The following is a 24,924-nucleotide window of genomic DNA, read 5'->3' on the forward strand; positions in this document are numbered from 1 at the left end:
TTCACAAAAATGAAATTATCTCAGCTTTTTGCTCAGAATTTGGGGTTCTTGAAGAAACCTACCCATATTTGATAGGTGATAAAAAAAAACAAATGAGGGTAGGATGCAACACATCCTCACTCCCAACTCGTAACATATTGAAGTCATTGGGAAACCCAGGACGTCAAAAAATAACGCTAAAGGGGTACCCTGTGCGTATAGTATTGACGCAAAGGGCTCCTGACCAAGCGTCAATATGTTACGAGTTGGGAGTGAGGATGTGTTGTAGGATGAAATGTCTGGGTTTTTTTTAAGCAGAGGATCTGTTCTTTAATTTGATATATTGTATGTTTATATATTTAAAGAAGAACATTTAAAGAATGTGGCGCTGGCTGGAAACTTAAAAAAAAAACGCTGGTGGGCATATATACAGTACTCAATAATACCATCAAAAAGTAAATTTTTGTACCTAAAAGGTACCTCTAGAGGTATAATATTAGTGCCGGGGCAAAGATTCATCTCGATTAATCACATACAAAATAAAAGTGACTTTTTTGCATAATATTGTGTGTGCTGTGTGTTATTATTATGTATAAATACACAAACATTCATGTATGCATTTAAGAAACATGTATTATGTATTTATATTTTTATATATTCTATATTACATATAAACAAAAAATGGACATATAAATAAAAATGTTCTGAAATGTATATAGGTATGTGTCTATGTTTAAATATTAAGAGTTTCTTTGCAAAACAAGATAAATCCATTTTTTTACATTTTTGTCAAAACATGTTTATTATTATGTTATCATGTTATTATTTTGTTTTATGGTGCTACTTGTCTGTATTTTTTAAGTTATGAAGGTTTCAATCAAAACAAACCAACTGCAGTTGCATTGAAATTAATTGGAACGCAGAACCAAAGAAACGCGATTTCTGAACAATTAACAAAACGGTGGTTATCTCGTTTTGCCACGAAACTCTTTATATACATAATTACACACAGCACAGACAAATATATTATGCAAAAAGGCATTTTTATTTTGTATGTGATTAATCGCAATTAATCTTTTCCCAGCAATTCTGAAACACACGCACGCACACACACACAGTAAAAATACTTTGATGCCTTAACATTTTTTGTTGGATTTACAAGTCATTTCAATTTACTATTATTTATCTTGACTAGAGATGAGTTGTTATAACTAAAGGTGAGTTGGTATAACGTATAAAATTAAGTTGACTTGTAAATCTGAGTTGATTTAACAAAAAATTTTAAGGCAGCAAAGTATTTGTTACAGTGCATATTTCAGAATTATATAAAATATATAAAAATATAAATACATATGTACATACACATGTAAATGTTTCTTAAATACATACATGAATGTGTGTGTATTTATATATACATAAAAATTACACACAGCACACACTTGTATATTATGCTACAAATCACTTTTATTTTATATGCAATTAATTACGATTAATCTTTGCCTAGCATTAATAAATATGATTTAACACATAAACCTATGTGATATTATTTTTTAACATGAAAAGTGTTTTGTATTTCTGATGCAATTACATTCATATCTAAGGATGATATAAGCCTCTAAAGTTTTAGTGCAAAACAATCCTTGACCCATTGGTTCTGATGGTAATACATAAAAAAGTGTCAATTTTAATGTATTTTTGCCTCAGAACTATATAGTAACCTTGGCAGGGGTTCTTCTCATTTTATCTATGATCTTCAAAGGGGGGTTTAGGAAGATATCGTATCAGTAAAAGTGAGCTAAGAATTTTTGGCTCTCTTTTACTTTGATAAGAAACTAATTAAACAAGCTCCAGTTTATTTAGCTGAAATGGGTTTAATAATGAACGAGGATGGGTGATTGTAAAAGATGGGACATACTGCGTAAGTCTTGAATATAAATGGAATAAACATTTTCATGCACAGATTGTAAATGATTATGATCTGATTTCTGAATTACGAGTCAACACATGATATGTGACTGCAAAAACAACAAAGCATATTTACAATTGTTTAGGATTTTACTGTCAGTCATATTAAGATGAACTCACATATTTTGGTACAACTTTAATCAGATTTGGTACATATTAAATTGAATTAAGTATACAGGTTAGTCTAATTTTTTTGTTTATTTATTTAGTATTATTTATATCTTGATAAGAGTTGCTACAACTTATAAAATTGACTTATTGCAACTATGTTTTATAAGTTATAACAACTTATTTTTAGTCAAGATAACTAATTAGGGCTGTCATAAGATTAATCGTGATTAATCGCATACAAAATAAAGATTTGTTTTTGCATAATGTATGTGTGTAATTATTTTGTATTTATAAATGCGCAGACATGCATGTATGTATTTAAGAAACATTTATATAGATTTATTTATTTAGATTTATTTGTTTATTTTTTGATATATTTTATTTTATATATAAATTTAAAAATGTATACATACATAACATGTTTCTTAAATTCCTTAAATGTATGTGTGTGTTTATATATACATAATAATTACACACGCAAATATATACAAACACAAACTTTTATTTTGTAAGCGATTAATCGCAATTAATCTTTTGACAGCCCTATAAATAATAGTAAGTTAAAATGACTTGTAAATCTGAGTTAAACTAAAAAATATTTCCTGCTTAATTTTTGTTTAAAAAAATAATATCACATAGTTTCATGTGTTAAATCATAAATGTATTAGTGCTAGGCAAAGATTAATCGTGATTAATCGCATATAATATAAAAGTGATTTTAAGCATAATATACAAGTGTGTGCTGTGTGTAATTATTATGTATATATAAACACACGCACACACGCACGCGCACACACACACATTCATATATGTATTTAAGAAACATTTACATGTGTATATATATTTATTTATATTTCTAAATATTTTATAATATAAATGTAAAATATATATATATATATATATATATATATAATATATATGCACATATATAAAAATATATATGTATATGGGTCAAAGACGAAAAGGGGGTTTAAAGCATAAAAAAAATAAAAGTGTAAAAGAGCTTTAAATTTAGTCTTTTTCACATACATTAGAATATGTCCTGTTTAACTTTATGTTTTTCTGAGCAAAAAATAATTACTACCATACATTTTTACTGGGATTTTACAGAAGACACCAACTAAAATGTCATTCAGTGTAACAATATTTTTATGCAAAAAAATATAATCAGACATTTTTAGAAAAAATATTATTTGATGACACATTACAAGACTCTATTTATAGATCACAGTGCAGACACCAAATACTAACTATTTGTCATATTAAAGCATTTTACTTCGCCAATATCCTTTAAACCATTAGGTTTTACCCATTTGTCAGCAAGAAGTTTTTGTAAGGAAGTGAAAATCAATTCAAATCAAATAAAATTTTTGTAGGATCACACATTATTTTACATATTTTAATAAGTACAGCTCAGAATAAGTATATTGTTTTATTTCTACATAAATATATCTGTTACACCGAATGACCATGGTTTGTTACACTGAATGACATTTTGACAAAAGTGTCATTGTTTCCATTATTGCAATGTTTTGAATATTATTCTGTATCATTTTATTCCTAAACAAATCACAGAAGTAGTTGCTGAAATGAATAATCATTTTATTCCACAATACATATCATATTCGTAAAAATTAACTGAACAGGTGGTAATACTGTATAATAAGATCCAGAACTGCCCTTATACGTTTAGCTTCAGCCCTGTGTTTACTTTGATTTTCCCGCCATTGCTTTTGCCTCTTCTCAGCTGCAGCATCTGATAAATGGAATAAATGGAAGGAAGATATTTTGAGAAATGTTTGTAACCAAACCTTTTGTGGACCCCATACTATGATACTAAAAATAATACTATGGAAGTAAATGGGGTCCACGAACGGTTTGGTTACAAACATTACTCAAAATATCTTCCTTTGTGTTTATCAGAACAAAAAAATTCATACAGGTTTTTACCAACATGAGAGTGAGTGAATGATGACCAAATTTTCATTTTGGGTGAACTATCCCTTAAACTTGCGGTATAGGGTGGAGTCTCTATCTAAAAACAGCAGTAAACTATTATTCTGTAGGGCTAGGCTTGGACACAAATTTCACGATTTGATTCAATTTCAAATCAATTTGATATTGATTAACATCATCTGAAAACAGCATAGATTGAAAGATCGATTATTGTGATTTACAAATCACTATAGTTTCTTCAAAATTAGAATTGATTAAAATCGAGAAATCTATCTTTTTAAACCCAGCCCTATTATTTTTACATTGCACTCCTCAATACCTTTCTCGTCTCCTTGCTAAATGCATTGCCCTAGCTACTGGGTCTGCATTAACTTTCTGCCAGTGCCTAGAAACTTTCTCTTTGTTTGTGGGCATCTAAAAGAAATCAGTACCAAAACGACAAAAATACATTAAAACATTAATATTGATAAAGTTTGATATATTTTTTGTGCTAAACATCCCTCATTTATCTGAAATAGAAATAAAATGCTAAAAATGTTATCTAAACAGTGACACTATCATTCAGTGTAATGGATGACACTGTGGTGTAACATACAATTTGCATTACACCGAATGACAAAACATTACCCTGAATGACGAAACTTTTACTTAAGCTAATATTAGTAGTTAACAACTAGATACCTATATCAAACAGTGAACTTGACCAGAAAGGTTTATCATCATTATTCACAACATCTACTTTTTTTTCAAAAAATCTAACAATAAAAGTGTTTTTTTGCATTTCACTGAATGACAGTCATTTTTGTAACTCAAGATACCACACTATGAAAAGGTGAAATTATCAAATAATTAAGGGCAATAAACTTACCTTGCTGAATCACCACATGGTCTTCAGGGGGTCTTTTGATGATGTCACAGACTGCTTGATGAGTATTGTTTGTGTATTTAATTTCAAAATGGTTTCCTGATCCCGTTACACTGAATGACCTCTGACAAACTGCATATTCGGGACAAAAGTCCCCTAGTTGTTTCAATATTTAACGAAAAAAAGAACACATAGTCCTATTAATATAAAACAGCCAACACTTATGTGAACATGCCAAGGAAGCAAATATTTTTTTTAACATGGTATTTTATACGTTTATTTAAAAATGTATTAGTAAAATCATAGTCCGGACCATTACGCTGAATGACGATTTTACACTTTGGAGCATTATTAAACTCATATTTGGTCATTGTATTTTCACAAAAGTTATTTGAAACATAAAAGTAGACATTTTACTTGCATTTTATATGTTTTTTTTTGTATGTAAAATCACTTTTGTAAATTATATTTGATGCGGACACCAAAATGGTGACGTCTCGTCTTTGACCCATATACACACATACATAACAATTACACACAGCACACACACACATATTATGCAAAAGTTTACTTTTATTTTGTATGCGATTAATCATGGTTAATCTTTGTCCAACACTAACATTTATATATTGTACACTCTCAAAAAAAAGGTTCAAAAGTTGGCTGTTTTGTCACTGGGACGGTGGTACCATTTAGGTACACACACACACACACACACACACACACACACACACACACACACACACACACACACACACACACACACACACAACACACTTTATAATATCATTATTTTACATTATACCGTTAATTGGTATTGGTAGCTACCTACCTGGCATGAAACTGAATTTCTGACTTTATTTAAAATTGGGAGAAACTACAAGAATGAAAATTGATTTAGACATCAATTTTGTGTGGGTCCGCATCAGTTTTAAGCATGTCTTTCAATCTGATAAAGTTAAATTTAACAAATTTTACAAGGTGGTAAATTCGTATTAATTTGTAAAACCACATCGATTTGTTTTTATATTATTTGCTTTAGCCCCCGTGGCATTGGGTTATGGGTGTGTGTTTTTTTTTGAATAATCAAATGATTTGTTTTTTACAAATTCATACGAACTAGGCAACTCGTAAAATACGTACAAACTCCCGTGAAATCCATCTGGTAGATAAATAAAACAACAATGAATCTATAAAAGTTTTGAACATTTTTTATTAACACCCATCTCTATTCCAATATGTTAGAAAGCAACACTGAGCGTCACTCCACTATACTTCTATGTAGTCGATTTGTAAGGCCTTAAAAAAATCAATACATAATCCTTTAGAAATCAGACAGGGCACAGGTCACACTGTATCTGCAATGTAGTCTCTGTGAAATTCCCCACACGTCTCCATTCACCTTTCTTTTTAATAATTTTTATTTTTTGGAAAAGAAACAGTATACAAGGCATTTCCTATACAGCTGAGGAGGAGGAGGCATTAAAGGATATAGTATGACATCATTAAGCACTTGTAATCCATATACAGAACAAAATAAGAAAAATCAAACCAAATAAATGGTTTAAAGAAGGAATATATACTGTCTGGACAATAATACGACACAATGCCATTGACATTGACAAGTACCACGGACACAAAATGTCATTTTAGCATTTTAAAGAAAAAAAAATGCAGAGTAAACAAATCAAATATATACAGTGAGGTAAAAACACATTGGTCTTCAGAGGAGGTAATTTTTTACTTTTTGACCTTTTCAAAACGTATTGAAATTAAATCATTTTTTTCGTTTTGAAATATACATTTAAAAAAAAACAGGTGATGCAACTATAAGAAATAAGTCCCATGCAGTGCATCTTTCTAAGTGGAATATAAAAACAAAGACATAGTCAAACTTAGGCACCAAATACAACACGATAAAGCTTTCCTTTACCATTCCACGACACTGACCGAGTGAAATGCACTATGGGTAACTTGAGCTCATTGCTGCCCTTAATTGACCCAGACATCTCTCTTGTACTTCATTTTCCTGTTTTTGATCAAATCCTAGCAGGTCTACATGCTGTAACTGTACTGTATACGAGATAGACGATTTTTTGGTGTAGCCGGGCCACCGTCCATCAAAAGCCTTTCTCACAGTGTCCGGATATTGGCATAGCTGTACAATCAAACTAGTAAAGCGATTGCTCATGGAGAGCCTGAGGTCCGCGTGACCCTCTGAATTTGCATAAAGAAGTGTAAGACCCGTGTATTTTCAAACACCCCCTTAAAACGGCATATGGGTGACCTTGATTGAAATTATGCAAATTGTGCTGTTGTTGGCGGCACATTGCGGGAATGCTGAGCTATTAACATTCACGTCTGTCGCATTAGGATTAGACATTTACACCCAGCCAGTCGCGATTACATTTATTAGTCTTCCTGAAACGGCGCAATATGTAATGAAACAAGTTTGCGCGTGAAACTTTTGCATAATTTGCCATTGAACAATCACAGGCTGAGAAGGAGTCTGGGTCAAGTAAGGGGACCTGATGCGACCTTCCGGGCTACTGAAATCTCCATGAACGGATGCTGACTGGTGCCCAATGCTGCAAATGAGTTTGGAGGAGGCACTGAAGTTCAAGTGAGATGTTAGCTGCTAGAGGGCGAGACCTCAAGGGTGCAGTCTTCTCAAATAGTCCATTCTCAAAAAATTTCAAAAAGCTACACTAAAAATGAATGGTCTGTTTGAAAGACGCCTTGGGGTCTCGCTCATTCGTGTGAAACCAGAGGTGCAATGGTATGGTTTTTCTGTCAAGTTATACATAGCTGGTGTGGCCTGGCCTTTATAGCCAATAGGAAACCTGCGTGTTATAATGGAACGTATGTTAACGTTACCATGTTCAAATGTGAAACAAAAGGCGATATAAAATGTAAAACCAACATCATAATGACTGACGTGGCGTGAAGCTTAACTGCACTTCCCTGAAACAACCGTAGTAACATCCAAAATGAATTTTTTCCTCTGGCGTTCGTTGCTCTTTTGTAAAGTTGTGTAATTTACTCTTTAATTTCATTTTTCGGTAACAGACTGTACAAGGCGTAGAGCCGCCAGCCAGACACACGTACATACATATTTATATACATTTACACATTATTTATAGACAATACTTCCTATCAACGCAATAAAAAGTACTTCATTCAGGAATTTTGCATTTTTAACATGTAGCAGGAGTCATTCATTCATTCACTGTATATCAACACAATCTCAAGGCATTTCGTGGTATATTCAGGAAATATTTTATTTATTTATTCGTGTTTGTGAACACAAGTTTCCTCTTTTCTGTGTCATTGTCACAAATTTTTCATGTCTTTTTATGCTTTTTATGTGTATTTTATTCATTTTTCAATTTTTTTACCATTGTCACTTGAGGTTTGGATTAGAACGACTTTGTTACATTTCAGACATCTTAACCCAAACCCCAACTCTAAGCGACATTGGTTAAACATAGAAAATAAAAATTCGTCAATTACACGAAAAAGAAAGTCGTTCTCAGGGACACGAAAAACAATTTACATAAATTTGTCAATTACATGAAAAAGAAAGTCGTCCTCATGGACACGAAAAACTATTTATATAAATTTGTCAATTACATGAAAAAGAAAGTCGTTTTCAGGGACACAAAAACTTTTTATAGAAATTCGTCAATGACACGAAAAAGAAAGTCGTGCTCAGACACACGAAAAACAATATATAGAAATTCGTCAATTACACGGAAAAGAAAGTCGTTCTCAGAGACAGGAAAAACAATTTATAAAAAATTGTCAATTAAACGAAAAAGAAAGTCGTGTTCAGGGACACAAAAAACAATTTATAGAAATTCGTCAATGACACGAAAAAGAAAGTCGTTCTCAAGGACACGAAAAACAATTTATAGAAATTCATCAATTAAAACGAAAAAGAAAGTTGTGCTCAGGGACAAGAAAAACAATTTACAGAAATTTGTCAATTACACGAAAAAGAAAGTCGTCCTCAGGGACACAAAAAAATATTTATAGAAATTCATCAATTACACGAAAAAGAAAGTCGTGCTCAGGCACACGAAAAACTATTTATAGAAATTTGTCAATGAAACGAAAAAGAAAGTCGTTTTCAGGGACACAAAAACTTTTTATGGAAATTCGTCAATAACACGAAAAAGAAAGTCGTCCTCAGGGACACGAAAAATTATTTATAGAAATCTGTCAATTACACAAAAAAGAAAGTCGTGCTCAGGGACAAGAAAAACAATTTACAGAAATTTGTCAATTACACGAAAAAGAAAGTCGTTTTCAGGGACACAAAAAATTATTTATAGAAATTCGTCAATGAAACGAAAAAGAAAGTCGTGCTCAGGCACACGAAAAACTATTTATAGAAATTCATCAATGAAACGAAAAAGAAAGTCGTTTTCAGGGACACAAAAACTTTTTATAGAAATTTGTCAATAACACGAAAAAGAAAGTGGGGCTCAGGGACACAAAAACTTTTTATAGAAATCCGTCAATTACACAAAAAAGAAAGTCGTGCTCAGGGACAAGAAAAACAATTTACAGAAATTTGTCTATTACACGAAAAAGAAAGTCGTCCTCAGGGACACAAAAAATTATTTATAGAAATTCGTCAGTTACACGAAAAAGAAAGTCGTGCTCAGGCACACAAAAAACTATTTATAGAAATTCGTCAATGAAACGAAAAAGAAAGTCGTTTTCAGGGACACAAAAACTTTTTATAGAAATTCGTCAATGACACGAAAAAGAAAGTGGTGCTCAGACACACGAAAAACAATTTAGAGAAATTTGTCAATTACACGAAAAAGAAAGTCGTTCTCAGGGACACGAAAAACAATTTACAGAAATTTGTCAATTACACGAAAAAGAAAGTCGTTCTCAGGGACACGAAAAACAATTTACAGAAATTTGTCAATTACACGAAAAAGAAAGTCGTTTTCAGGGACACGAAAAACAATTTACAGAAATTTGTCAATTACACGAAAGAAAGTCGTTCTCAGGGACACGAAAAACAATTTACAGAAATTTGTCAATTACACGAAAAAGAAAGTCGTTCTCAGGGACACGAAAAACTATTTACAAAAATTCGTCAATGACACGAAAAAGAAAGTCGTTCTCAGGGACACGAAAACTATTTATAGAAATTTGTCAATGACAAAAAAAGAGGAAAATCATGTCCATGAACATGAATAAATAAATCTAAAATTTTGTGACTATACCACGAAATGCCTTGAGGCAGGGTTGTAACGTCTACGCATATGACAGCTCACTGGGTCTCCGGGTGACACGTCCAACGATCAAGAAGTTACAGACTTTAATAATACTTTTAATTCGAGTGACTGGCACAAATTTGTGTACTGAAATACAGATTCCTTTAACTAATGCCGATTCAAACAAACTCTTAAACTCATAACACATAGTTGTGTTTATTTTGAAACACTTAACAATCTTAATTACTACATCAATGGTTTATTAAAAATCAAAATAAATATACCAGCAAAAATAAAGCCTTCCTAAATAAGATTTGGGCTTCTTTTGGTACTGTGAACTACCGTGTCTTTACCTGCTCCAGCAAAGAGACTCATAATGCATAGCAGCAATGTTATTCACAGACGCATGACCAAATACTTGACCAGCAGAGCAAAGCAAACAACATGCTTGAACTGCAGTTATTGCTAAACCAATGAAAACATTCACATTGTTGTTTTTTAAACTAAGGGACTTATTAATCACTAAAATTGTCACTGGCGATTTTCTATTATAAAGTGTTGCAGAGATATTACAAATCAAAAATCTCAAGTTACATGGTTAAAAAAGCTTTTAAAGTTCAGAAATTGATACCTTGAGAAAATAAAGTCGACAGAAACCTGTTTAGTCAAGTTTAGAGCGCCGTTTCAGTCTTTATGAATGCAACTATGTAACACAACGCTATTAAATATCATCCGGCTTTGATACTGGAGACAGCAAGGTTGTTTGGGTGGCAACACGATTGGTTCAACTTCATAGAGACACATAAACTGCAAGAACTGGTGCTACATTTATGTATTCTGTTACATACTGTATTGACCTTACTATTATTATAGTCCATTCAAACATAGCTTTTTACAACAAAACCAATTGGTCCCTTAAGTCTAGCCCGAAATGCAGAATTTATTTCTCTTTAATAAATTCTGCTAGAAAAAGTTGCCACAAAATGTTGGAAAACCTATGGCTTGGTGAATATCCATTTGTTATGTTTATCTGCATGTACTGTACCATTTTATACAACGAAAACGTAATTGTCTAATATTCTTATCGTAGGGCAACTTCATTTATTCCTTTCATAATGCCATCAGTTTTTTTTTGTGTGGAAAAAACATCCCTTCGACGCCACCAGTGGCCATAGCTAGTCACTCACCTCCTCTTTATTTTTTGCATCAAGTGACAAATACTGAGTCCTTGATGTAGTACTCGCGCTTGTACGGATTCCCCTCTCCGACCAATCGAACGAGAGAACAAAGACAGGTGTCCAATCACAGCACCAACAGGGTAATCGGGTCAGTCATTGGCGTACCAATGTGCAGCTATTGCCCCGAATATTGTCCGAAAAACAGAAGCCATAAAATGAGAAGAGGTCTGGATCGTTGTTACATCCCTCATTGCTGCATCGATGAAGATGAAGAAGAGGCAGAAATGATAAAGAATGGCACCAGCGAGATTCGAGTGTGGTGGCCCCTTTTGCTCCTTGTGCATAAGAGACGCCTGAAGAACCTTTATGAAAAATCTTTACGGTTTACTGACCGAAGGGGCCGGCTCACACCGTGAGGGTGGGTTGGTTCAAAGCAGTGGCACTTTCTGGTAACACCTGGCTTGGAAGGCATGGTTGTCATTGTAGTTGAAGTTGTTGTAGCAGAGCAGTAAAAATATAAAGTAGCTTTTATCTATATTGCATATGTCACAGCATGTTCGCCTAGACTGAATGAGGTCGTGTCCAGTTTTGTTTTTGCAAAAAGGAAAACGAAACGCACAAGTTGCACTGACCTGAAGAACAGCAGTGATAAACAGAAAAAAAGGAAAATCAAGGTGCAAAAGTAAGGTCCCACAGAAATCAGTCAACCGTAAACAGTCAGCCATCCATGAGAGAAAAAAACTGTTGTATAAATACAAAATAAATCCTTCTTTTCTTTCATTTAACCCAGCACCCGTATCTGCCACGCTCATATGTTGGAAACCGATATCCCGTAATCCTCAGGGTCAGCCTATCAATAAAAGCAGATGGACGTCCCCTACCAGAAGATATGGGTTATTTCGTCACGGGTGCAGGGCTGGGAAGAGTACATAATCTCGAATCCCTTGTAGGGCCACGGCAAAGTCCACGCGCGACGATAAGACGGCCGAAAAAAATTTAATGCAAAACTTCATTCAAAGTGCTCACGTCCTCTCTTGAGAACAGAGTGTGATGCGATAATAAAGGATAGTGATAAAGGTAACGATAACTAGTGTGATAGTGTCAGTTTTTGAAACGGTGCCAACCGGCCTACATTTTAATTCCCTCCTGCTGGCTGAGTTGGGACAGGGTCTTTTTGATGCGCAGGGCGGTGAGGCGAGCTGCTCCATTGGCGTACCAGCATTCTCTCATGATCTTGGCCATGACCCGTAGAGCCTGAAATGCAAGACAGATGTAGAAATTGTCAGTTGAAGCTTAACAGGTAAAGCTTTGCACTAGTTACCTAAAGGTTATAGCTTTGATTCACTGAATGGTCCAAACCATTGCACATGGAAAAGCGCAAAGGAAATGTGTATATGCCACAGATGTTTTTCACCTGAGAGAGGGGTTCTAGTGGACCAATCACAGCACTTGCATTCCGCATACAACGAATGCATTGTTATGCTGCGTTTACACCAACCGCGGTAGAGGCGTGAAGCGCGAGTGATTTCAAAGTCAATGAAGTCAATGTGAAGGCGCGTTGACGCGCGTCTGGAGGTCCCGCGATGCGGATGAGGCGTTTGGCGCGGAAGTCGCGTTTCTGCCTCATTCGTGCGAATTGAGCGTTGTGCGCGGTACGCGAGAATGGTGCTTTTTCTGCATTTTACGGTTCACGCGAATTTGCGGCTGATGCCCGAATTGAACATTTTTTACTTTGGCAGAATTTCGTGCCGCGTTAACCAATCAGGAGCCTGCTTGCGGCTGTGGTGGCAGCCCCGCCCGGAGTCACTCATTCAACCAACGCTTGATATTGTCCGTAAGCAGTCACCCGGAGCTATAAGACACACGTTCTTATTTCTATAGAGACAGGAATAAAAAGTGTCAGTGAGGACATTGGGCAACCTGGTGAGTTGTAATACACATTTCACTTTTGAGTCACGTGACGTTTATCAACCTGCGCCGTTTAAATTCCCCCTATAGTAAGGTTACCAAATACAAACCGGTAACTCTCTCCATAAATGCACAATCAGTCATCTTGCAAACAGACAACTGCATAGCACTTGCCCCTCCCACAAGAAGCGGATTTTGCCTGACGCGCGTCAAATTCTTGCTTTTTCCGTTAGTCTACTTCGGTCTACACGCGCGAATGTATTCAAACTGTTCAAGCGGCAAACTAGGCACGGTAGACACGATTTTGACGCCTGAAACGTGGTTGGTGTAAACGCAGCATTAGGGAGGTGCGCACAAGGGTACAGCGTAGTGTACACGACTGGTTTTCACAGTGCAAAAGGTCATGGGTTCGATTCCCAATAAACACCTGTGGCGGCCGGTGACTTCTTTTTTCGAGGGCGCTCGATGGGAAGTTCGTCACAACAGGTATGTAGCCTGTTGTGTGTTGTTTCCTTTATCAAAATATGTGTTCTGCGCATCATGAACTTGTGTGCATCACGTGTCTTGTCAAAATAAGTGTCTGCTGCAAATGTGTCTAAAGGGTTTATGATAAAAGAGACGTTCGCGTTTGCCAGATACTCGCATAATCTCATGCGTAATCAGAGTTTAGTGTTAAGGGAGTGTCTTGCATGTATTGTGTGAACGTGAGCGTCTCTTTTATCATAAACGGTTTTGATGCGTGTGCAGCAGGCACTTATTTTGACAAAACACGTGATTCACATGGTTCACATGACCCAACAAACACACATTTTGAAAACGCAAGCAACACACGACACACCGAACACTTATTTTCAATTAGCGCCCCTCGGATGAGCAGTCACGAGCCGCCACTGCCTTGTAATGTACTATAACCCGCTGTGGGTAAAAGCACTAAATGCATAAATGTAAATATGAATGCATTGTATAGGTTATATACAATACGTATCTACTGTATGTTATGCAGAAAGCATTTGGTTGCCAAAGTTAACACATTTTCAGTCTATGTTCAATACACCCAACAATAATCGCACAGATGGACTGTCAATGATAAATAAATGATGAATAAATGGTTTCTAAATGCCTACTTTATAAGTGCAATCCAGATGGGGCTTTTAACAGTTCAGCAATTTCAATTACTATATCATTAAAACTCAAGTCTGCAACACATCACTTACAAATGCAAAATGCTATGCGACACAACACAATAACGGCTAATTTAAGAAAACATTTGACAATAACAGCTATACTGAGCGAGATTATCGACTGAGAAGATAATATAATAAAATACGAGGTGATATATATATAAAAATTAAATGTACTGTAGATCTGGCTTTATTTGTATTTGACAGCAGAAAACACTATTTATTTGGACTTTGCCTTTTAGTTGTTGTAGTAAATTGTTTTTAGCTAGCTGTTAAGTGTCTCAATATTGCACTGTACAGTTCATGTCAGCCAACACATGCCAGAATAGATACTAATACGACATTATTGCCCTCTTCCCATTATTTGCACATCAGCTCCTAACAAAAGTCCTTTTCTAAGTGCTCTTAATAAAGTGAAGCTTTCGAGAGCTTTTGACGGAGCGCGGCTTTAACAGATTTTCTCATTGCAGGGACTTTTATTGGATACAAATTACACCCAGCAAAAGAGCTTTTAAAGCTCGGCACACTGTTACGGCGTACAAAATGCACAACAATCTCAAAAGAGATTTGGGCTCTCTTAGGGGTAATTACTAACACCCACAGTCTATTCGCGATGTGAACGTACACCACAGAATTCAAATGAAATTATTTTTGTTTTCGCCTCAGCCTTGAAAAGACAGAGCTATCTTACCACACACAAACGTGCTTTGAGACTTATTGCATTCATCTGCCTCTAAATGTCAGTTTATGCTCAGCAAATCAAAACAATTGAGCTGTTACAGAAGGTTTATATTCCTAGCTAGAAAACAAAGCCTTTTAGAAAGTTACTTTATTCACCCGTGTCTATAAAATCTGATGCTAGTCTTTCAAGGTATCACTAAAAGAGGCCTATCGTGAATTAGCTTGTTATGAAAGTCAGAATCGGGAACAGTTCTGAATTAGTCAAAACATTTGGTAGTTTACTGTAAGTCTAAACCAGCTACACTGAATGAATACTAGACGTGTAAATCGGACGTTTCATGATAAGATCTGACATTGATTCTGCACATGCAGATGGTACAGGTGAGTTTAAATGATAATGTTCACTTTTGCGAAAATATAGACAAACATTGTGGGAAGATGTGGACTGTCAAAATAAATATTCCTCTTTAATTTAAAAAAGATGGATGGATGGATAGGTAGGTGGATAGATAGGTGGATGGATAGGTGAATAGATAGATAGGTAGATGGGTAGATATGCAGTTAGGTAGGTGGATAGATAAGTGGTTAGGTAGGTTGATAGGTAGGTAGATAGATAGGTGGATAGGCAGCTGGTTAGGTAGGTGGACAGGTGGATGGATAGGGTTGATAGGTAGGTGGATAGATAGGTAGATAGGTAGGTGGATGGATAGGTGGATAGATAGGGTGGATAGGTAGGTAGTTAGATATGTGGATAGATAGGTAGATAGATAGGTAGGTGGGTAGATACATGGTTAGGTAGGTGGATAGATAAGTGGTTAGGTAGGTAGATGGATAGGTGGCTAGGCAGCTGGGTAGGTAGATGGACAGGTGGATGGATAGGTAAATAGATAGGGTTGATAGGTAGGTCGATAGGTTAGGTGGATAGATAGGTAGTAGGGATGGGACGATTACCGGTTTCACGATTAACCATGATAAAATGTCCTGACGGTTAGTATTATCGTTTTAAAATGTAATTATCATTACAACCGTGTTTGATTACCGTGATTTTGAAAAGCGGTAAATCCTTTCCAGTCAGAATCAGCTTGACGCACGCGCGGGTGCAACATTGGTTTTTGCACGAGAAGGCGTGGCAGAAGGCAGTTACAGGTGCACTGTGTTTTAATGCGTTGCTTATGTGTGCATTTGATGTTCTTATTTAAGGTACTGTTCATTAAATCAGGTTCATACATCTCAGGGCTCCATGTTAATGTTCATTTAATGCAGGGGTGTCCAATGCAGAGAGAGAGAGAGATGCATCTGATAATGTTGTCATTTTCTAGTTTATTTCATCAAAACCGCATCTCCGCTATTCCGCTATAAGGAGTACTCGGCATGTACTCAATGATTTTTTTAACTCCTCAAAAAGAATGGAGTAATGGTGACAGCCCTAAATTCAACGTAGAAATAGTCCTCCTAACACACAGTTAAAGTGTTATTAAAATGTAACAGTGTTTTGTTAAAAAATGTTTTTTAGCAGGTAGTTCTTGTCGGCTTTATCATTTTAAAAGTAGATTGCCACACAAAATAGGCTGGACATCCCTGATTTAATGTTTATGCTTAAAAAAGTGCATATAGCTGCTAATCGTATTTGTTGTTTGCTGATTTTCAAAAATAAAACTTAAAATGTTTTCAGTGTGTGTATCAGTTCTTTTTGAACATTTCCATCTCAATTTAAGAAAATCATGATAATATTGATAACCGTGATAACTTTGGTCACTATAATCATGATATGAAATTTGCTAACCGTCTCATCCCTAATAGGTAGATATTTAGGCGGATGGATAGGTGGATAGATAGGGTGGATAGGTAGGTAGATATATAGGTGGATAGATAGGTAGATAGGTGGTTAGGTAGGTGAATAGATAAGTGGTTAGGTAGATGGACAGGTGGATGGATAGGTAAATAGATAGGGTTGATAGGTAGGTAGATATGTTAGGTGGATAGGCAGCTGGTTAGGTAGATGGACAGGTGGATTGATAGGTAAATAGATAGGGTTGATAGGTAGGTGGGTAGGTAGATAGGTTAGGTGGATAGATAGATGGATAGATAGGTAGATAGTTAGGTGGATGGATAGGTGGATAGATAGGGTGGATAGGTAAGTAGATATATAGGTGGATAGATAGGTAGATAGGTAGATACGTGGTTAGGTAGGTGAATAGATAAGTGGTTAGGTAGGTGGACAGGTGGATTGATAGGTAAATAGATAGGGTTGATAGGTAGGTAGATAGGTTAGGTGGATAGATAGGTAGATAGTTAGGTGGATGGATAGGTGGATAGTTAGGTGGATGGATAGGTGGATAGATAGGGTGGATAGGTAAGTAGATATATAGGTGGATAGATAGGTAGATAGGTAGATACGTGGTTAGGTAGGTGAATAGATAAGTGGTTAGGTAGGTGGACAGGTGGATTGATAGGTAAATAGATAGGGTTGATAGGTAGGTAGATAGGTTAGGTGGATAGATAGGTAGATAGTTAGGTGGATGGATAGGTGGATAGTTAGGTGGATGGATAGGTGGATAGGCAGCTGGGTAGGTAGGTGGACAGTTGGATGGATAGGTGGTTAGATAGGGTGGATAGGTAGGTGGATGGGTAGGTGGTTAGGTAGGTATGTAGGAAGGTAAATAGATAGATATGTGGATGGATAGGAGCATGGAGAGGGTGAATAGGTAGGTGGATGGATAGGTGAATGAATAGGGTGGAAAGGTAAGTGGTTAGGTAGGTGGATTAGTAGGTGGTTAGGTGGATAAATAGGTAAGTGGTTGAGTAGGTGATTAGGTGGTTGGATAGGGTGGATAAGTAGGTGGTTAGGTGGATATATAGGTAGGTGGTAGGTAGGTGATTAGGTGGATGAATAGGTGGATGGATAGGGTGGATAGGTAGGTGGATATGTGGATATATAGGTGGTTAGGTAAGTGGCTAGGTGGGTGGATAGGTAGATGGATAGGTTGATGGGTAGATAGGCAGATAGATAGACAGCCAGACAGACAGACAGACAGTGAGATTTTATACTGGATTTTAAAGACAGGGTCATATATTGTATTGCATTGTATTGTATTGTTACACCCCTCCAAATGTTCAGTGGGATTAAGGTGAAGTAACTTTTGTGTGCACTTCTTCGGCTTATTACTTCTAGTTTTAAGATAACCACCCACCATGCACTTTTTGTTTCAACTAACGTGGGGAAGATTAAAACCTCAAACAAGCCCACTGTTTATACAATGATACAATCTCAGGCTTTACATTGCTCTGACAAGGGTGAACATACTGCAACCCAAACACAAACATCCCCTGCATTCAAAGGCTAACCTGTAAACGAGAGCAGAATGCAGAAATAGCATCTGCTCAAAATGCCGTACACTAAATGTCACTTGAACCACGGCTGAGTCACACACTAACAACGCAGTCCTCCGGCACCAGTCGGGAAGAAGAAACGTCAGCCACTGTATCTATTTATGAGAACGCAAGACAAGATGAAGTGACACACGTCTCTATTTCACAGCAGGATTCGCCGAAACGCAGTTTGGCAGTCTTCATACGCTAGAGAACGATTAGATTACGGGCCTGTGTTATCGAGGATCAAATCCAATCAAATTGTATCACGTCCCAAGCAAGAAAAAGTAAACCGCCGGGTGATCGTTTGATGAACGGTTGGCAATACAGAAGGGAAACCCGAGACCTGTGAAAATACCACGGTACTTCTCCAACGCCGCTTCTCTGGGGACTGTGATTCACTCAGACGGAGGATCGAAGCGTCTCCGATAACAGCAGAGCGCACGGACGTGGGACTTTAAACGGCAGAGTAGCACCATTAAGATTCAGTAATGCTAAATCGGCTGCCGGTGGGGCCGCTGTGATGCGATTATCCCGAAAGAGAATGCAGATCTGTGTACGATGTAATGAAATGCTGGAGAATTACCTTTATTGATCTACAAGAAGAAATTAAAATTCTTCTGTCCAAATGAAAAGGATGCATTTTATGCAAAAATACGCCAAGGATGTACAGTGGCCCCAAGATGCTTTTTGATACTTGAGCCGCACTTTAGTGAAATTGCATTAGTTTAACATAATATTAAACTAAGAGGCATTTGAGTTAAAGAAAGACAAGATTCTATGAATTATGAAACAAAAGAAAAACTGCACATGTGAACAATGAACAAGAATGAAGTATTTAGATTTTCTAGACTTGTGGTTAAAAATTGTTTATAAAGTGCCATTTTTTTTGCAGATGCCACTTGGTTCGATATTTTGTTTTTATAATGCAATAACATTTATTTTAAAATATACCCATTTATTTTATTTTTTTTATAGTGGTGGGCAAGCGATAAATTGCACAAAAAACAATTGTGTGTGTAATTGTTATTTTCTATTATATATAAATAATTTTTGTCATATGTGTATTTAAATATTTTTTAATAATATAATTAAATAATTACGCACAGTACACACACGTTTATTATGCAAACACAAACTTTTCTTTTGTATGCGATTAATCAATTGCCACTACAGTTTTTTTATTAATTAAAAGGTTTGCTCACCTCACAGCTCTGCCACCTGTTTGGAATGTTAGGTCGTAATTTCTGTTCACACACGACTTTCCTCATGTCCTCTACTGAAGGGTCTGACTGCACCAGATCAAAGTACGGCAGCTGGTAGTCTTCATGAATACCTGCAGAGAAACTTGTTAAAGGTTCACCAGAACAAAGGCACAAAATACAACACATTACAGACTTGTTAAAGGTCTCTTGGTTTGCTTACCCAGAGACTGCTGACATAAGTTTAGCTTAGCATTGTGTCAATTATTATAGCTTTTCTTGTAATGGTCCGCTATTTTTAAAGATGCTAATCCCTATTCACTTGTTCGCCAGACACTGAAAATATTTATATATATTTTGGTATTTTCGGTCGAATCAATTTGGTTGCCGAACATTCAAATTTCCCCATGTCGAACAAATTTCCCCATTTTAAGGCTATGTCCACACGAAGCCGGTGCATTCCCTATCCGATCATTTTTTTCCTTGCTCTAAAAAATAATCCGTAAACACGAAACCACTGAAACCGACTGAAAGCGGTGTAGTATATATGCCGGACCAGTATGGGGCGCTGTAATTCTGCCACAGATATACACTTTACACGGAGAAGAAGACTTTGAGCATGCGCATAACCAACGTATGGTGTTGTCCATTATCGCTTGTTGCTCACCACAATTGCATAGAAGCAATAGATTTTGCTGTAATAAAGCTAGTAGGCTTTAGTAGCTTCTGTAGCACGAACACAATCACGTAGTCCGCCGTTATTGTTGTTGCTGTTACATGTGACGCTTCCGACACGTGACGTGATGACGTTTTCGCTTCACAAAATATACGGATTGGCTGTACAGACGAAACCGCAAGGGTGTCGGTTTCAGATTTATCCACTTTAGGACCCGGTTTCAAAAAATAGTGGATTCAGTCTCCCAAAACGGCGGATCCGTGTGGATGAAACGCCAATACGATAACAAATTTATACGTATACGGTGATACGCGTCTCCGTGTAGACAGCCCCTAAGTTTTTTTCTTTGTTTTTTTTTGTAAAACTGCTTTGAAACAATGAAACATTGTGAAAACTTGACTTGTCTACTTGTAATTGATTATTATGTTTTGACACCTCTGATAAAACTGAAAGGGTAAATGGGAAAGAAAGCAAAAAACTAGGATAATGTCAGGCAGCACTTTGCAGTTCGGGCGGCCCGCCTAAGCTGGGAAACCCTACCGCCTTAACTAGGTCGTCCAAAAAAAAAACCCCACAAAAGGCCGTCAAGTGAATAGCGCACCACACGGCCAAATGAGAGAAAGACGTTGTCCGTCACTGTCTGGAGGATAACTAGTAGCCAGTTGATAAAACATCTCGGAGAATAGCGTGGACGCGCTTCACACTGCGAACGTGCACGCGCCCCGCACGGCCAAAATCTATCATCGTTCGCCAGACATTCTACAACATCTGCTTTAGTTTGTGTTTATTAACCCTTTAGTTTCACTTCATCACGCATCTGTTAAAAACATTTTATTCATTAATAATCTAGGATGTGTTCATTTTCTGTCATAGTTTCTTCAAAATTAAATTTATTTGAGTGTTTTTAATAAAAATATTTTCATTTTCATCATGGCGTGTACACCCCTCCCCTTTGATTACAACACCCTGCCCGGCCACAAACCACTCGCCCAACCCTACCACCTTAACTAACAAATTTTCTGCGGGAAACCCTGAATGTCATCTAGGTATTTGTTAAGGTTGTAGCGAAACACAATCGAAACTAATAGTTATTGAAATAATCCACGTTACCTCCCATAGAACATCTGCTCGCAATTTCCCAGAAGACCAAGCCCATGGCGTAGATGTCTGCCCTCTTAAAAGGCTCAAAATGCTTCATATTTATCGAATCATCCAGCACCTCTGGAGCCATATACCTGTCGAAAGAGTCAATTAAACAGGCAGAGTTGTTTTACTTTGTTCAAACAAAGCAAAATGATTTACTGTATTCAGCAATTATACAGGTGTGTATAAGAGAAACGAAAAATAGTTTCCTCAAGGACCGAGATGTGTAACACAGCAAAACATAAAACTGTCTCTGGAAAAGAAAGAAATCAGCAGAATTTGGGATAGTTTGTAAAAAAATAAAGAATCGATAAATAACTTCAACTAATAAGGGCATTCAAACCGCATCTGGGGTTTGTTATTTCTAGTTTAACTGAAATGAAAATGTATTTTTACAACTTAATCTAAAATCAAATTGGCCACAATAATATCCCAGCGAGCACAAACCTTAAACAATGGTGCACTGCAGTTCATGTTGCATTATGCAACATTACAGTAACCACATCTAAAAGAAAATGATGTAACAAGGTATGCAGTATTTCGGTTGCAGAAAATAAGTAATAAATTGCATCTTTTCAGTTATATTGCAGATCCACACGGTCAAAAAAAGGTGCAAAACTGTACATTTTCTGTCACTGGAGTGGTACCCTTTTTTGTACCTTTATGGGTATACAACACATTAATTGCAATATTATACCTTAAAGACCGATTGTGTACCTTAAGGAACAAATTATCAGTTAAATTTTAGGGGTACAAAACAATTAACTTTACCTCTAAAAGGTACACAATTGATCCTAATGTACCCCAAAAGATACACATTGTATTATGTGTAGTGTACCTGTAAAGTCCCACCCCTTGTACCTTTCTTTCTGCTTCTGGAAACATTTAAAATCATTTTAATGGGTACATATTTTTTTGGTTTGTGGGAACATATACTTAATAATGTACTTTAAATGTTATTCCTCTAAGTATGTTATGAAATATGTTCATTTATATATTGTATGTTAATCACAACCACCAAACATTCTACTTTTTACAATTTGTAACCAATAATGCATCACCAGGTTGTGGACTTGTAAAGGTGTAGGAATAAAACGCTATCCCGATCTCCATTTATGACCTATGAGCGTTTTTATAACACAGTTATGCTTTTTGTGCTTGAAATATGGCTGAGAAATTGAACAAAAGTCTCAAAGGTAAAGCCTTTTAACAGATGCTGTGATGCGTCATGCTGCTTTCATGCCAAGAGGGGGCGAATAACACGACTCGGTCGGTGTGTTACTGTGAAGTCTTGCACAGGAAGTAAGGGTGTTAGGAAGACTAATCTCCAAAACATTTTGCAGGGTGAACTCATTTTTTTGATCCTGATTAATCCGTACAAATTCATGGGCCTGGTAGGGTGGAGTCTTGGCCGTGTGCCCAGATAGTAGCTGGGTTATCCAAGATCTAGATCTAAACTCAATGCCAGACCTCCTGTTGGCCTTTGGGAAGAGCACTTTCAGTGAGCATGTCTAGACACAGTGGAAAACACACTAACTTCATGCTACTCTTTTAAATCAATTATATTGTCAAGGCAAATGAGTTAAGATTGTATCTATTTTAATGTGTTAATTTAAGGTGTGCAATTGTAATTATAAAATGCTAATTTAATGCGCACCAGTGCAATTTACATTTATTCAGAGCATAAGCATTGATGCAGAGTTACAAATTAGAAAACAACATAAGCATTTTTTTTTTAAGAATTACAAATAATTATAGTTTATAATACTCATATCCCACATTTGTTGTATGAGCTAGATTAAAGGGACACTCCACTTTTTTTGAAAATATGCTAATTTTCCAGCTCCCCTAGAGTTAAACTTTTGATTCAGCCGATCTCCGTGTCTGGCGGTACCACTTTTAGCATAGCTTAGCATAATCCATTGAATCTGATTAGACCGTTAGCATTGCGCTAAAAATAACCAAAGAGTTTCGATGTTTTCCTATTCAGGGTATCTGCACATTTTTTAACAGCAAATTTAATGACTTTTAAGACCTTTTTAAGTCCTCTAAAATAAAAATTTAAGACTTCATCATAAAAAACAGGAAAATGTTCAGCGCGACACGACACAGAATTTTGTGTTGAAGCATAGCACGGCACAGCTCGCCTGAGCCACACTCAAGACACATCACAGGGAAACAACAACTTTTATACTAAGTGCTAATTCGCCTAACAATTCTGACATGGTTGACTGTGTATGTAAAAATCTGCCTTTAAGGTACTTCAGTTAATTTATAAATTCTGGCCCCTCTTAGCATTTTAAAAAAGACATGGAGGACAGCCCAGAACATTACAAAATAGGGGTGTTACGGATCACAAAACTCATGGTTCAGATCAGAATAAAAGGGGTTTTTAGAGCTACAGAAGGGATTTTCTCTTTGTCTTGGGTTGTTTGATTAACATTAATGACACAGACTTAAGTAGGTTAATTGAGTTAGATTGTATTTTAACACAACTTAATTATATTTTTACATATAATCTGTTTTGTTGTCGGACATGGATATTAGGGCTCTCAAGTTTTACCAAAAGTTTGGAGTGAGATTTCAGGAGAGGGGTATTTGTGACCCCTCGACCCCACCCAATTCTCAAGTTTTTGCTAACTGTTTAATTTTACCTAATGTTTAGTAAACAAACCGTTAATGGGCCCCATTGAATTTCATATTATACTTTATCCTACTATGGAAGTGAATGGGGCTCATTAAAGGTTTGATTACAAACATTCCTAAAAATATCTTCCTTTGTGTTTTTTAGAACAAAAAAATGTATACAGGTTTGTAAAAACGTGAGAGTGAGAAAATTATGACAGTATTGTTATTTTTGGTTGAACTATCCCTTTAAAGTGCCCTATTTGCACAAAATAGTTTTGTACATAATACAAAGTTTCTACTTTAGTACTTAAGATAATCTTAAAAACATCTAAGTGTCGTTATCAGTGTTATTTTGAGATTACATTAATATGAAATGAAATGCATTTAACATATCTCGTATTACAAAAATGTACCACTTGAAGTTAAAGTGTACTCATCTTTCATACAAAGATAGGTTCACATTTACTACAAGTGGTACCTAAATACATGTTTAAATTACATTTTAGCATATTTCATATTAATGTACTAAAGAACAAAAACATGTAGGCTATATTAAGTACAACATTAGTACATGAAAATAGAGCACTTTAAGTGGATTATAGAATTGTACTCTTTTAACTTGAGCTTACTGTACACATACAGTATTGCAGAACATTTAATGATGCAAGGGCAATAATACTGTAATGAAATGCATCTCTATTACATTATTATATATTTCAGGAAGCCTATATTACTTTTCTTAATTTCAGGTAACTAAAGCTTCTGGTTGCAAAGCTGTTGGAGTTTTTGACTGAATCAATAATAATTTAGCACGAATTTGGCTTTATTCCCCAATATTAGCT

General features: G+C 35.9%; 1 protein-coding gene and 1 long non-coding RNA gene across 2 annotated transcripts in view; both read right to left on the reverse strand.

Moving 5' to 3' along the window:
* Positions 1-2,996: 2,996 nt before the first annotated feature.
* LOC141362152 (uncharacterized) lies at positions 2,997-5,392 on the reverse strand. The gene is made up of 2 exons (XR_012368147.1): positions 4,331-5,392; positions 2,997-3,811 (listed from the first exon to the last, which is right to left on the reverse strand). It is a non-coding gene; the product is annotated as an uncharacterized lncRNA (long non-coding RNA).
* Positions 5,393-6,071: 679 nt separating this feature from the next.
* The window catches only part of tgfbr1b (transforming growth factor, beta receptor 1 b), a 73,719-nt gene continuing 54,866 nt past the window's right edge, over positions 6,072-24,924 (reverse strand). The window contains exons 7-9 of the mRNA XM_055181614.2: positions 21,422-21,546; positions 19,639-19,769; positions 6,072-12,548 (exon numbers count right to left, since the gene is read on the reverse strand). Coding sequence (XP_055037589.1) covers positions 12,423-12,548; positions 19,639-19,769; positions 21,422-21,546 — 382 coding nt within the window. The 3' untranslated portion in view covers positions 6,072-12,422. The remainder of the gene's footprint in view (positions 12,549-19,638; positions 19,770-21,421; positions 21,547-24,924) is intronic.

This window comes from Misgurnus anguillicaudatus, chromosome 25 (assembly GCF_027580225.2).
Source record: "Misgurnus anguillicaudatus chromosome 25, ASM2758022v2, whole genome shotgun sequence".
Taxonomy (NCBI): Eukaryota; Metazoa; Chordata; class Actinopteri; order Cypriniformes; family Cobitidae; genus Misgurnus; species Misgurnus anguillicaudatus.